The following is a 13,112-nucleotide window of genomic DNA, read 5'->3' as shown; positions in this document are numbered from 1 at the left end:
TGTGTTGTTGGTAGCTTTCGGTGTGTGAAATGAACGCTACCTTGTGTGTGACGGTGTGTGTGATGAGGTCTCTGATCCTGAAGCCGTACTGTATCACCACTCCATTAGGCTCCTGTGCGGGCTCCCAGCTCATCCACACAGAGACTGCTGTGTGGTTGTATATAGTCAGGTTACGGGGAGGGGACATGGGGCCTGGAACACACAGTTAGATCAGTTAAGAAGAGGATAGACTAAAACAGACACTAAGTTTTCACCCAGTAGTTTTGCATGAATAAAACACCACCTTAGAGGGAATTTGAATTCTTCTTTCAAACAAACCTCCTTCGTCAGTGTGCAGCTGCAGCAGCAGATAAGGCCCGGAGCCTTTACGGGTGGCAGCTGTAATAGTGAGGTTGTAAGCTGTGTATGGAAGGAGGTTGGTGAGGATTGCGGAGGTGTTGGGGGTCTGTGTTGTGTTGGAGCCCCCTATGCCGAACAGAGTGAGGGTATACTCTGTTATCTCCCCGTTGGCCTCCAGAGGGCGCTGCCAGACCACGGCGATAGAGGACGATGACAGATTCCTGGTGGACTCCAGCAACGGGGCAGAACTGGGAACTGAAGAAGAAATACACCGAGGCAGTCGCATGTCAGTGTCGCAATCAGTGCACTCACCGTACTCCATGAGTGAATGTCTGCGTTGATTAACTCACTGTCATCAGCCGTTCTCAGGTTCATGGTGCTGGTGTGGTTGTAGGCGGGGCCAGCAGCAGTTGCCGGGGTGATGGTCAACACATAGGGAAAATACTTCCTGAGTCTGGTGAATAGGGCGACATTGTCAGGTGTGGAATGCTTGATGGTCTTGTTGACAGCTGGAGGCCCCTGGTTGGCTACGTCAGGGAGGATGCCAGCCTCCTGCAATGTCACCAGGTAGTAGGGACGGCCATTGGGCTCCAGGGGAGGGTCCCAGCTCACAATGACTATTGTGGAGCTGAAGATCTGAGCAGTCAAGTTTCTGACCGGGTCACTTGGCACTGGATGAGGGAGGAAAGTAGAATACTGTTACTATTAATAACTACAAGTGACAACCCTGGTTTGAAAACCACAACGTGAGTGAGTATACTATGATGCTGTAAATTAGGGCATCAATCAACCATACACACTCTGACACTTGAGGGAAAATGAGCAGCGCACCAGTCATCATCAGCATCAACATTTTTTATCATCTGTCACAAGCATCGTCATTATCATTGGCAGCATTGACGTAATTAACAAAATTTACATCAGCACATTAGGAAGGACAAGATCGCATTGCATTACTCGAGCAACACAGAAACACAGAAAAGTAAAAATATAACATTATACAGACACAGAAACAAAACCCTTAAATAATTAGAACCCTATTCGGAGACATACAGAGGCATTTAGGAGGGAAACTCACACACTGAAAAACTTGGGGAAGGAAATGTGGTCGAGGAGAAAAATACTCATCCTGTACATCGTCTCAGAACCTCCGCATGGTAAACAGAGTAAAAATAAGGGGGGAGATGAAGAGGAAAGGGGAGAGAGGATCCGTTAATGGGCAAGTTGATGTGAGGGGGGGCCTGGTGTGTGTGGGGGGTCTGAGCCCAGGGGAGTGTGCCCCTGCTGGGCTCGGCTGTGCGGGCCAGACAAGGTGACCTGGAGGTCCGGTGCTTGGCTGAGAACGGAGCAGCTAGAGCACAGGCAGAGATACGGAGTCAGTATGAGCAGTAAACATTCAGAGACAGAGAATACTTCACAAGTCAAATAATTGTATACAAAAAACGCTATGTGACAGAGTCTGTGGAGGCTGTCTGCACAATTTTTCCCAAAATCACTTAAAAACAAAGCAACTTTATGTAAATGTTTTGAAAAATGTAATGAGTAAATCAAAAAGTCTAAAAACACCTAAATATTGCAATGCAAGTGTTGGCTTCCATGGCAACAATGCAACTGTAGTACGAGCACCGCACAAACGTCAAGGCTTTTTTTTCTTTTTTCTCTTTGATTCATTCTCTGACGGTTCCGTGCTGTCTTTCTATTCTTCTCTGAGATTTATTAACCCCTCTCAACTTTCGTGGAGCTTAGTAAAAGGAAACGCAAACTGTCTGTCTCCACGGCGCAGTGTCACAGGAACAAGAACAGAGCCAGTTTGCAAAAGACTGAGTGAAATCTCCTTTAACTAACCAGCTGAAAGATACATCTTCAATCGCAGAGTATTTATGTGATTTTTTTTGGGGGGGGGGAAGTTCAAGAGCCTTGAAAAAAGTGTGCAGACTTGCTCCGGTGAGACTTTGAATCACTGTATGCAATAATTCTCTGTGTAATTATGTGTAGCTTTAAATGCATGTATATTTCTCTATAATGTATATTAAAGGTGGATTCAGTGATTCTGGAGAATTCTTGTTGTCAAAATAATTGTTTTTTCTAAATCTGCGAATATGTCCTCATGATCCACTACCTCTAGGTACTGTGTGTGCATTGAAAATAATCAAGTGTGAATACACAGCCTAGGCTCTGTAAAACGGGCGTGTTGCTGGTCACGTTGGGGCCCCCTTGATTACATACCAGTTTACACAGCCTAGGCTATTTTTTAACACCAGATATTGTAAGCGCACGCCGCACACATAGTACGGACAGGTAGCTGTTTGTGGGGAGATAATCACATATTTTTTTACAAAAAGTGATTTGAACAACAAGCATTCTCCACCCCTAATGTATGTGGGATTGTCTTGGTGTGTGTGTGTGTGTGTGTGTGTGTGTATGTGTTGTCTGACTGACCGTCCTCTGGTAAGAGCAGGCTTAGTGGCTCGCTCTGGACCCCTCCGTCCCCCTGCAAAGTGCTGGAGCTCATCCACAGGGTGTAGTTAGTGCCCCCGATCAGCCCAGTCAGGGTATAAGAGAGGGCTGAATCAGGAGAGGCAGGGCTAGGTAAATCTGAAACGAGAACCCTCTATGGCGAGAACAAGAGCACTAAGGTTACTTTCACGCACTGAAACAAACATTTAAACAAGAGCATCATGTATGCTGTTCCTACAGAATGGTGACAAAAACTGACCAAAATGTTTTAGGCCACTTGGTGGCAGCAGAGAAAGAGCTTTAAATTCAAACACTGACATAACATCACATTACACAGTTGATATGATGAATGTGCTAGTAATTAGGTATGAGCTGGTGCTAGTTATTTACACATTTGGCAGACACAAACTAACATTATCAACATCAAGAAGTAGAAATACTTTAATTCATCCACATGGGGAAATTCAGGTTTATGCCCACATGATAACTAGTGAAAATATTATCTCTCTTTTATCTATGTTTTGGCCTCGACCTACTCCTGAGAGAGATAAATGCTGCATTATCTGCTAATAGCTGGAAAAGCTGTGAGGAACGGTAACACCTTTCACATTACATGTAATGATTGTTACTAGTTTGAGCCATTTTTTATATAAAACTATATACAGTATATCAGTGCAGGTTAAAGCTGTCTGTATATTCTATATACAGTCCGTGTGACTCACCTGCTCAGTCACAGTGTTGTTTTCGGAGTAGTAAATAGTGTAGTGTACAATGATTCCATTGGGTTCAGTGGGCGGGTGCCACAGCAAAGCAATGGAGGAGGTGGTCAAATTTGCAAAAGTGACATTCTGCGGGGGGTCGAATGGTTCTGAAAGCCGGTGAGAGTAAACACAAAGGACACATCGACAATATACAGGGAGTGAGAAATGCATCATAGAAATGATTGGTATAGACATATTTGTGAGGAGGATGAAGTTATCGGTCAGAAATGTAATGATAATTATCTAGCACCTGCGTCTGTGGTGGTAAAGCTGATGTAGATCAGCACTCCTCCGTCTCCCAGTCTGGTCCAGCTGGCGACAGAGGCATTGTAGCGACTCTCTGAGTCTACATTAATAACCACCGATGTCTCAGTTACGTTCTGCCACTGCTCAGTCGTTTCATTCCTAACAAAGAGAACAAGCATTTAGGTTTCACTGTGTTTTCGGTGTCTCATGAGTCCAACAGAGAGAGAGAGAAGTAGATCGGGGAAACTCACCAAACTCTGACAATGTAGTAGAGTATGTCTGAATTGGATTCAAGTGGAGGTTGCCATGACAACTGTACCTCATAGTCTGACAACTTTCTGGAGTGGAGGAATTGAGGAGGTGTATCTGGAGCTGAGATGCGGGAGAAAAACTTTCCGGTAACATAATACAAACAGCAGTATAGCCTAATACAGGAGTGAGTTCAGTTCATCTTTTTAGAAAATGTATTTGCACTGGTCAAAGAAGAACCTCGGGCAGTGCCTTCCAAAACGTGCCAGACAGAAAAGGAATAATGCCCTGAAAATAAAATAAATGGGTTAGCGGTAATGACTCTGTGGTATGTGCTTCTCAGTGCTGACAGGAGACAGGAGGGCCACGTGGCATCAAACACCTGTGATGTAACATCATTAGCATGAGCTGAAACAGAGATAGTAACTGAGGAGGAAAAGACGACAGGAACGTCAGATTTAATCACATGCCCCTTTGAACTTGGCCGTGATGTAATCCCTGCAGTGTGCTGGAACTGAAAAAAAACAAAAAGAACTGCTTTTCTCTCTCTCTCTCACTCTCCCCCTGCCCGTCCCCTCTCACCATCCTCCAGTGTGGTGATGTTGAGCGGCTCGCTGCTGTAGTTCCCAGGCCCAACGCGCGTGTGTGCTTGCACCATGACCCGGTACTGCGCGTACTTCCTTAGATGCGTGATGTGGATGTAGTTGGTCGGAGCGGTGAGGTTCAGGTAGTGGGTGGAATTCCAAAGCTGGAGGCTGTAGTGGGTGATGACCCCGTTTGGAATCAGCGGAGGTTGCCAGGTCACATTCACCTGGCTGGGACTGAGCGACTCATAGGTAACGCCGTACGGAGGACTGCCTGGGACTGGAGAGACAACACAAGAGGATGCGTTTTTACAACAAACAAAAAAAACTGAATAATTAAAGTTACTGGAGATTTTGAGATACTGTGTATAGTGTGTGTTGGCCTGTGGTGGGGCGCATCCATCAACACACCGTCCTCCCCAGACAGCAGGTGCAAAGTGTCGGACGTTTGGTTGCCGTGGCCGTAGCGCGTGTACGCCCTCACAGACACGTTGTAGTAAGAGGACGGCTTCAGGTTGATCAGGGTGACTCTGTTAGAGGACGAGTTCATCAGCGCAGAGTAGGATTGGTTCTCGTAGAGGACCTCGTAATGTTGGATCACCCCATTGGCTTTCTCCGGCGCCGACCAGGCCAATGTGGCGGTGGACGGGCTGGTGTCAACCACAGCCAGGTTCACAGGTGGGGAGTCAGGCTCTGAGAATGGGATAGAAATGTAAAAAAACAACAACAGTGATCTTCCATTGAATAAAATGCCTTTCACTTCATATCAGATTAGCTGGTATTATCTTACTCGTTATATAATTTCTGCTGCTTTCAACAGGCATATTCAAACACATGTTTTGCAGTTTGTGATCAGCACATACCATCCTCCAAGGTGAAAACAAAGATGTCATCCTCTTCAGACAGTGAGCTCTCTCCCACAGCCGTAGAAGCCCCTACACGGAGCGTATAACCAGTAGACTTGTCCAAATCTATATTTGAGAACAGAACAGGTCGGCAACAGACCTATATTACAATGATAATAATGATTGCTACACCTGTGCAGAAAAGTTGATCACTCCACCTGTTATCAATATGCTGGTATTGTTTGTGACCCACGTCAGGGGCTGACGAGTGTGCATTTCAAGGCCATAGATGGTGTAATTTGTGATCCGTCCGTTGGGGTTGAGCGGTGGGACCCAGCTCACTAGTATGGAGGTGGAGCTGATGTTTTGATAGGACACTTGGAGCACTGAGCTGGGGACTAGACAACACAAACACAACAATTATTTTAATTCATTATTTTAAAATACATATGGTAGGTGGAGTCAGGAATTTTTGAGAAAGCTTGTTGTCAAAATCACTGTGTCAAAATCTGTGAATATCTCCTCACGATCCGCTTCCTGTCCGTACTGTGTTTGCGCTTTGCTTACATACAACGACGGCTGTGTAACAACACTGGATTTTTTCAGCACACACTTTACGGACATGTACCGGATCGTGTTGAGATATTATTCACTGATTTTGACAACAAGCTGATTCCACCTTTAATAAGTAATTATTGCAAATGACATGTGAGCACTCACCCTGCTCCCTTGTCTTCTCAATTATATCTGTTGCAGGGCCCTCTCCTACAGTTGTGGAAGCGGTGAGCCTGAACGTGTACTCGGTGAAGGGATTCAGATCAGACACCAGGTAAGACAACTCCTCAGACGAAACGTCCATCACCTCCTCTCTCACTGTTACACCTGTGGCAAGCCATGCAGACATATGAAGACATGTACACACAGTATTTATAAGCACTGGTACAGATAAAAAAAGTTAAGAGGTTAAGAGAGGCATGTGTTTTTGGTTGGTGCTCTCCCACCTGTAGTACCAGGAGATGCTGCATTGCGTGTCGAAAAGTGTCCCGTAATTGAAGCATCACGCGTGGACAAGCGGAGCTGGCCTGGGGTCAGGGCTAAGGGGGAGACATTTGAGGTCAAGTCCTCAGCTGTGATTGCATGTGTCAGCCAGGGTGGAGGTGTAGCAGGTGGCGCAGATGTAAGAGATAAAGCAGAGGTCCCAAAGACCTCAGAGTTGCTAGACTGAATATTTGTGCTGTTTGAGTGTGAAGCAGAAGCGTAATTTGTGTTGGTAGTCTCAGTAGCCATGGAGTCAGCATTTGGTTGAGTGTTTGTGTTAGTGACGTAATGTCCAGAGCGTGTGAGGATTGAAGCAGTCAAACCGGTAGCCAGCGTGCGAGCAGAAAGAGTGGCGGTGAAAGTTGGCGGTGATGTGACCACACTGAGGTCAGCACTTCTCTTACGCCGCCCTGAGGTGTTGTTATCGTCAGGGGGAAGTGTCCCGTTTTCATACATGTCAGTTGTATTCTATAAGAAGAAAAACACATTTAATATTTTGACTCTTTTGTATGGATGCAGTGTGAAGCACTGCTTCTCAATCATATTAGCTTCTAAGCCCTAAAACCAATGTGATTGAGTAGAGATCATTAGACAGTTATAGGTTATGTGAGGTTGTTTTTATACTAGTCCCAATGACAGTACAAATGTGTTAACTCAAGGAGAATACATGTATAGGAAGAAGACAGCACCATTAAAGTGCAGTCTAATGCAATCCATGAGGTCAGTAGGCCAAAACTATGTTGTGAAGCTTATACACAACTGTTGATGAGAAGTACAGCACAAGTGTTAATTTGTGAGGTTATAGTGTTGTTTTTGTAAAAAAAAAAGAAGGTCTTTACAGTTCATAGGATCCATTTTCCTTACTTTTCAGTAGTTGTATATATGTTTTTACTGTTAATTTTCATCCAACCCTTTCCCCAAAATAGGCTCGAGTTTGGTTAGACAAAGAGTTTTCCCACAGTACTGAGCTGTGATAGACTATGAATAGCTGTAACATCTGGCTCACCTCTGCCATCAGGGTGATGTCCTGCAGCAGAATGGCGTCAGACAGAACCAGCAATTTGTACTGGGTGATCAGACCGTTGGGCTGGGCAGGGCTCCTCCAACTCACACGGATCGAAACTGAATCCTCGGCTTCTGCCATCAAGTCCTGCACCGCACTGGGTGCTACTCAACCAAACACACACAAACAAAGGCGGCCAGAGTGTGACACAGACATGTAAGTATTAAGAAGAGAGCACACACTTAAAGGGCACATACAACAACTGCATTTTTGGCTAGTGCTACTCAATAATACCTCTCAGTAGCCATAAACTGAAAGCATTACTCGATTAATTGAGTAGCCTGTAGGCTGAAAAGTACATTGCATCTATTTTGATAATCAATTGAGTAAATTTTCAAGCAACGTGCCAAACAATATCTGGCTCAAGCTGATCAGATGTCAGGATGTGCTGCTTTGCTTTGGTCTATTTAATTTTAGTGTCACATTGAACTCTGGGAGATCATGAATATCCTGTTCTGTAATCAACACAACAATTAGTTGTGAAATAGAAATAGTGATAAAAGAAAATAATTTTCAGAGACAGCTCTTTTATTAAACAAAATAGAATTAAACATTAGATTCGACTCACCTTCGGCAGTTGTAATAACATCCACCTCAGCTGCTGGGCCCACTTCTCCTGCAGCTCTGGCTCGTACGGCCACCGTGTACTTTGAGTGGGGGGCCAAACCAGTGAAAGCAAACCGCATATCTCCTGTGCTGTTCTCATACATATACCCTGGAATGTAAAAAAATAAATAGATTTTCTTTTTGGATTTCCATAAATGAAGATTTTGAGTCTGTTAATGAGCAACCAAGTGTATTCATTGTACTATTACCTGTGGGTCCGTTAAGGTAGAGCATGTAGCTGAATCGTCCTGTAACGATGCTGGGAGAATTCCAGGACACGGAGATTGATCGAGACGTCACGTTTAGTATATAAAAGTTGTGTGGCGGGTCCTCTGGGGCTACATACAAAAACATCACACGTATAGTGATTTTCATGCATACACGCAGTAAATATTCACAAATTAAACAATAGCTGCAGCCTGATTTGCTTTGCTTTGTTTTCCACACCTGCCTCCGGCATGCGAACCATAGCGGAGGCCACCTGTCCCTCTCCCTCAGAGGTGAAGGCAGACACTTCGAATAGGTAGGACGTGTAAGGACGCAGCTGATCCACTCCCACTGATATGGGAATACTCCAGGAGGCTGCGGGGGGCACGGCGGAGAGGGTGATGGGGGGAGACGATGCTGTCATCTCCAAGGGACTGACGGTTGCTCGGGACAGGATATCGGCTGCATCCTAGACATACAAAATTACACAAGGACATACACAGAGGGAAAGGAAAATGAGGAGAATAAATATGTATTTCTAGCCTGCTTTAGGATCTATAACAGTTCAGTTACAAGGACAGAGGGTTAAAGTATAATGCATTACGTTGCAGTGAGGCAGCGCTCCGGTCATGATGGACTCTGCATTGACCTCCAGAACGCGGACCTCTCCAGTACGAGTGTGTTTGGCCTTGACAGCAAACTTTGTGATGAGGCCGTTGATCCGGTGTGGCAGGTACCAGGTTACCATGACGAAGGTGTGGTTACGAGCGTCCGCTGTCAAGTTGGTCACCAGACCAGGGGCTGGAAACGCATGCACATACACACACACGCCCACACATGCACATGCACGCGCACACACACACACACACACACACACACACACACACACACACATACACACACACACAGACACACACACACAAACACAAATATATAAACATTACTGTATATGTCAATTTCTGTACCGTACTTACTGATTTAGAATTTAAAATATTTGTGTGCATATGCATGAATACCCACGGGACTCAGCTGTCTTGATGTATAAGGATTTGCTGAAGGCCCCTGTTCCAGAAGGAGATATGGCTGCTACCTAGAGGAACATAAAGTAACATGGTAGGTATGATTAATTCATGTTCCTGTCAATGGGGCAGTCATCAGACCCCGATAAGATGCCAGATCTCAAGCAGTGATCACTACTGGAACAGAGGTGATTCGGTGATCCCAGTAACACATGGATGAAAAATGACACAGCGTTATACACAAGGTGTGTCAACAGTGTGTAAACAGATCCGAGCCTCTGAATCGCTGCCCACATCTTTCTCAAATATATCAACAGAATGAAATTAAAAAATAATTAAAAATAATTAATAATGTCAAGAAATATGAAATGACAATTTGTGTCTGATTAATCTATCTAATCACTATGAACTAAAAACACGGCATATTTCACAAATAGTCACCTTACTTTAAGAATGTTGACAAGAAAATATTCTGCTGATAGGCTAAGAAGTTCATTCCCATTTTTGACATTGCAGGTTTACTTTTTTCCAGAATTTTCTAAAACAATATTCAATACATTCTTGAAACATAATGATTTGTATAGTAAAGAAAAACACACTCATTCTATGTACCTTATTAGAAATACGTATTAATTACAGACAAATCAATGCATTAAGGTGAGAGTATGTGTTAGTTTTAGGTGATAATAATATGACTTTAAACTTCTTAAGCTCTCAGATACAGGGGCCAAAGCTTGAGAGGGAATTTGCTCATGATTTCACGGATTAGTAGAGCCAACACACTCTCAGGTGAGATGTAGTAATATGATACGTGCACGCACACACACACACACAAATACAGCATGTGCCGGTATAATACCAATGTGTGTCAGTCTCTCAGAAACCATTTGTATGAAGGTCACCGTGGGTTAATGAATTCTGAAAACTAATAAGCGCGGTCACTTTCAACCTCAGTGACAACAGACAATGGAAAGATCCAGGGCCGATCCATATATCTGTTTACCTGATTAATAATGCAATCGGGATCAATTACCAGCATTCAGCCCGATCAAGAGAATAGTCTGGTCCTGTTGGATCTGTGTTTGTTGGACACATCAACAGGATAATACAGGAAGACAGCTTCCAGGAATATGTTTGTAATGAGATACACACACTGGCGGGGCTTGGGTGTGTATCTAATAATGATACTAAAGTGTAATGGCAATATAGTTTTGGATCATGAATTGTGTATATCCTACCTCGATGTGGTATGTGGAACCTGAGGTGAAGTCAGTTAGCAGGATCTCTGGTATGTCCAGGGGCTTGGTCACCACTGTAAAGTCGGGATCAGGGTACGGACAAACCTCCTTGTACCTACAGGGAGAAAACATACAATTTTTTTTTATATTTATTTATTTATTTGTGTGTTTATTTATTTATCTATTTATTTATTTATTTATTTATTACAAGACCATCATCTCCCGACTGAAATTATGCACTTAAAAGCATGAGACCGGATGAAGGAGTTTGCCAGTGTTATAATCGAATATAAATAAAGAGATTAATGATCTTTTGCAAGTTCAAATTATAAAGCGAAAACTTAGTTTCCATAAAGGTGCTACATGCCTTTTTTTTTGTATTTCTACTTTCTACTACTGTACATAATGGGTTGCCAAAGAAACATAAAATCAATAAGCCTACTCTCAGTATTTTATTTCAACGTGCTGTATTCACTCTGCCCAAAGGCAAATGCATTAGTCAAAACTATTTATTAAGAAAAATTAAGCCTCTCTGCCTTCTCATAAGAAACACGCACGTATGTACACACACACATACACGCATGCACACTCACTCACTCACTCACTCACTCACTCACTCACTCACTCACTCACTCACTCACTCACTCACTCACTCACTCACTCACTCACTCACTCACTCACTCACTCACTCACTCACTCACTCACTCACTCACTCACTCACTCACTCACTCACTCAGACACACACACACACACACACACACACACACACACACACACACACACACACACACACACACACACACACACACACACACACACACACACACACACACACACACACACACACACACACACACACACACACACACACACACCTTAATAATATTTCAGCCAGACCAATCAACTAGAACCACACTTTTCCCGGCACTCTTACTGTAAATGGCAACTTCCTCTTGCAAGAAAATAAATAAATCAATAGTTTTTTAGTTTCTGTTTTCTATTGATATACATTTTTGTTTTTAGAAATATAAATTGAAAAGAAGGAAAAGCACCTTGTGTTTAAATTTATTTTTTTGTATTTTAAAAGGAAAATCAAATAGCCACATGTTTTTTTAATATATTTTTCTGAAACGAAAATCGAATGAGAAAAATGTACACGGACCTAGAGCATTTCATGATCCCATGGCTCATCACCTGATTGACAGCTTCAATTGTGTTGTCATTAGAGATGTTGTCGTTCGAAAAAAAACAATGAAGCTCTCCTGATTGTTTGTGACTTTGTGACTTGCAACCTCTGAAAGCCAACGTGAATAGACCACAAAAAATATTTCAATCATTTCAACAAAGATGCACCTGATGTCGTATCCGTTAATGTTGTTGTCGTCACTTGGCATGGCCCAGGACAGCAGAATACCATTAGATCCCGAGGCATCTCCTTCTAGGCCTAGAGGTGGACCGGGAACTGGAATAGAAGCACGGGAAGTGTCTGAAGAGAAGAGAAGAGAAGAGAAGAGAAGAGAAGAGAAGAGAAGAGAAGAGAAGAGAAGAGAAGAGAAGAGAAGAGAAGAGAAGAGAAGAGAAGAGAAGAGAAGAGAAGAGAAGAGAAGAGAAGAGAAGAGAAGAGAAGAGAAGAGAAGAGGTGTCTTTCCTTCTGGGTTCAGTACCATGGATATACAACAGAAATCCTGTACAATTAATCTGATGAAAAGCAACTTGTGTATATTGGAGCTCGACAGAACACGGTGCCACAGTCATTTGATGAATAGTGTTGTTGTCTGTGTGGGACTGATCCTCAGTGCGTGTGTGTGAGTGTGTTTTAGACCGAAGTTTGATGAATACGGCCTCACACAGCAGTGGCATTTCACTGACATTCACCGCGGACCCATTCATACTGTGGTTCAAAAGCCCTGGCTTAAGTTACCTAAAAGGAATTAAACAGGGAAGGGAGTGTAACCCTCCACACACACACACACACCGACACGCTCACAGATGCTTACACACATCACATCTACTGTACTACTTATTTTCCCTTAGTATTTGTGCGTGTGTGCAATAAGGGGACTGAGTTAAACAGCAGAGGGCAGACTAGAACAGGATGGCACACAACAACAACAAACTCACCACTCCTGGTAGTGTTGATCATGCGGCTGACTCCAGGGCTGATGTTGGAGGAAGAGACTGCTGTCACCGTTGCTGTGTATTGTGTCCCTGGACTGACATTACTTACGTCAGCCTGAGAAAAAAACAAAACAAAAAACAAAACACATCTGCTTACAACATACAAAATCATCAGTAATATACTGTAGATTAGTGGTACCTGATCTGTTTTTTTTTGTCTGATGCACCGCTACCAAAATGTGCCGCCCATCATGTTAGACATAGTGATCTTGGAATTGTCAACTGTTTAACCTTAGTCTATTCTTTCAGTAAGTTTGTTCAGGTATTAGCACTTGGAGTGCC

The 13,112-nt window shown here is 43.5% G+C and overlaps 1 protein-coding gene across 1 annotated transcript in view; it reads right to left on the bottom strand.

The window, feature by feature from the left end:
- The window catches only part of ptprq (protein tyrosine phosphatase receptor type Q), a gene marked incomplete at its 5' end in the record, with an annotated part of 39,375 nt that overhangs the window by 13,540 nt on the left and 12,723 nt on the right, over window positions 1-13,112 (bottom strand). The window contains 22 exons of the mRNA XM_080027660.1: window positions 41-192; window positions 319-594; window positions 690-1,010; window positions 2,779-2,950; window positions 3,519-3,664; window positions 3,808-3,962; window positions 4,055-4,175; window positions 4,635-4,916; window positions 5,048-5,329; window positions 5,500-5,607; window positions 5,700-5,879; window positions 6,202-6,363; window positions 6,483-6,987; window positions 7,526-7,686; window positions 8,151-8,297; window positions 8,398-8,526; window positions 8,636-8,864; window positions 9,000-9,196; window positions 9,416-9,485; window positions 10,653-10,767; window positions 12,006-12,114; window positions 12,774-12,885. Of these exons, the coding sequence (XP_079883786.1) occupies window positions 41-192; window positions 319-594; window positions 690-1,010; window positions 2,779-2,950; window positions 3,519-3,664; window positions 3,808-3,962; window positions 4,055-4,175; window positions 4,635-4,916; window positions 5,048-5,329; window positions 5,500-5,607; window positions 5,700-5,879; window positions 6,202-6,363; window positions 6,483-6,987; window positions 7,526-7,686; window positions 8,151-8,297; window positions 8,398-8,526; window positions 8,636-8,864; window positions 9,000-9,196; window positions 9,416-9,485; window positions 10,653-10,767; window positions 12,006-12,114; window positions 12,774-12,885 (4,131 nt within the window). The remainder of the gene's footprint in view (window positions 1-40; window positions 193-318; window positions 595-689; window positions 1,011-2,778; window positions 2,951-3,518; window positions 3,665-3,807; window positions 3,963-4,054; window positions 4,176-4,634; window positions 4,917-5,047; window positions 5,330-5,499; window positions 5,608-5,699; window positions 5,880-6,201; window positions 6,364-6,482; window positions 6,988-7,525; window positions 7,687-8,150; window positions 8,298-8,397; window positions 8,527-8,635; window positions 8,865-8,999; window positions 9,197-9,415; window positions 9,486-10,652; window positions 10,768-12,005; window positions 12,115-12,773; window positions 12,886-13,112) is intronic.

The sequence above is a fragment of the Ammodytes marinus genome (assembly GCF_949987685.1).
Source record: "Ammodytes marinus genome assembly, chromosome: 5".
Lineage (NCBI taxonomy): Eukaryota > Metazoa > Chordata > Actinopteri > Uranoscopiformes > Ammodytidae > Ammodytes > Ammodytes marinus.
This window is presented reverse-complemented; position numbering and strand designations above follow the sequence as displayed.